We start from the raw sequence: 435 nt of genomic DNA on the forward strand, positions 1-435 counted from the left end.
TCACTCTTTCCGCCATCTTGGCGCCTGTGGAGGCCTGCTGGGAACAGGACTTCTAAAACGCGACTATGTCTGGAAGGCTGTGGTGCAAAGCCACTTTTGCTGGCTACAAACGAGGTCTCCGGAACCAAAGAGAGCACACAGCTCTTCTTAAAATTGAAGGCGTTTATGCCCGAGATGAAACTGAATTCTACTTAGGCAAGAGATGTGCTTACGTGTATAAAGCAAAAAACAACACAGTGACTCCTGGAGGCAAACCAAACAAAACCAGAGTGATCTGGGGAAAAGTAACTCGGGCCCATGGGAACAGTGGCATGGTTCGTGCCAAATTCCGAAGCAACCTTCCTGCGAAGGCCATTGGACACAGAATCCGTGTGATGCTGTACCCATCTCGGATTTAAACTAATGAAAAGTAAATAATAAAAGTGGGGAAAAAAA

At 46.7% G+C, this 435-nt stretch overlaps 1 protein-coding gene across 1 annotated transcript; it reads left to right on the plus strand.

The window, feature by feature from the left end:
• Positions 1 to 435, plus strand: LOC311604619 (large ribosomal subunit protein eL33). The gene has a single exon (XM_084794653.1). The coding sequence runs from the start codon at positions 66 to 68 to the stop codon at positions 396 to 398; it is 333 nt and encodes a 110-aa protein (XP_084650779.1). The 5' UTR covers positions 1 to 65; the 3' UTR covers positions 399 to 435.

The sequence above is a fragment of the Acomys minous genome (assembly GCF_964271855.1).
Source record: "Acomys minous genome assembly, chromosome: 9".
NCBI classification, from domain to species: Eukaryota; Metazoa; Chordata; class Mammalia; order Rodentia; family Muridae; genus Acomys; species Acomys minous.

Excerpts from the sequence above, each read along its gene's own strand:
- LOC311604619 (XM_084794653.1), top strand. The coding sequence starts at position 66 with ATGTCTGGAAGGCTGTGGTGCAAAGCCACTTTTGCTGGCTACAAACGA.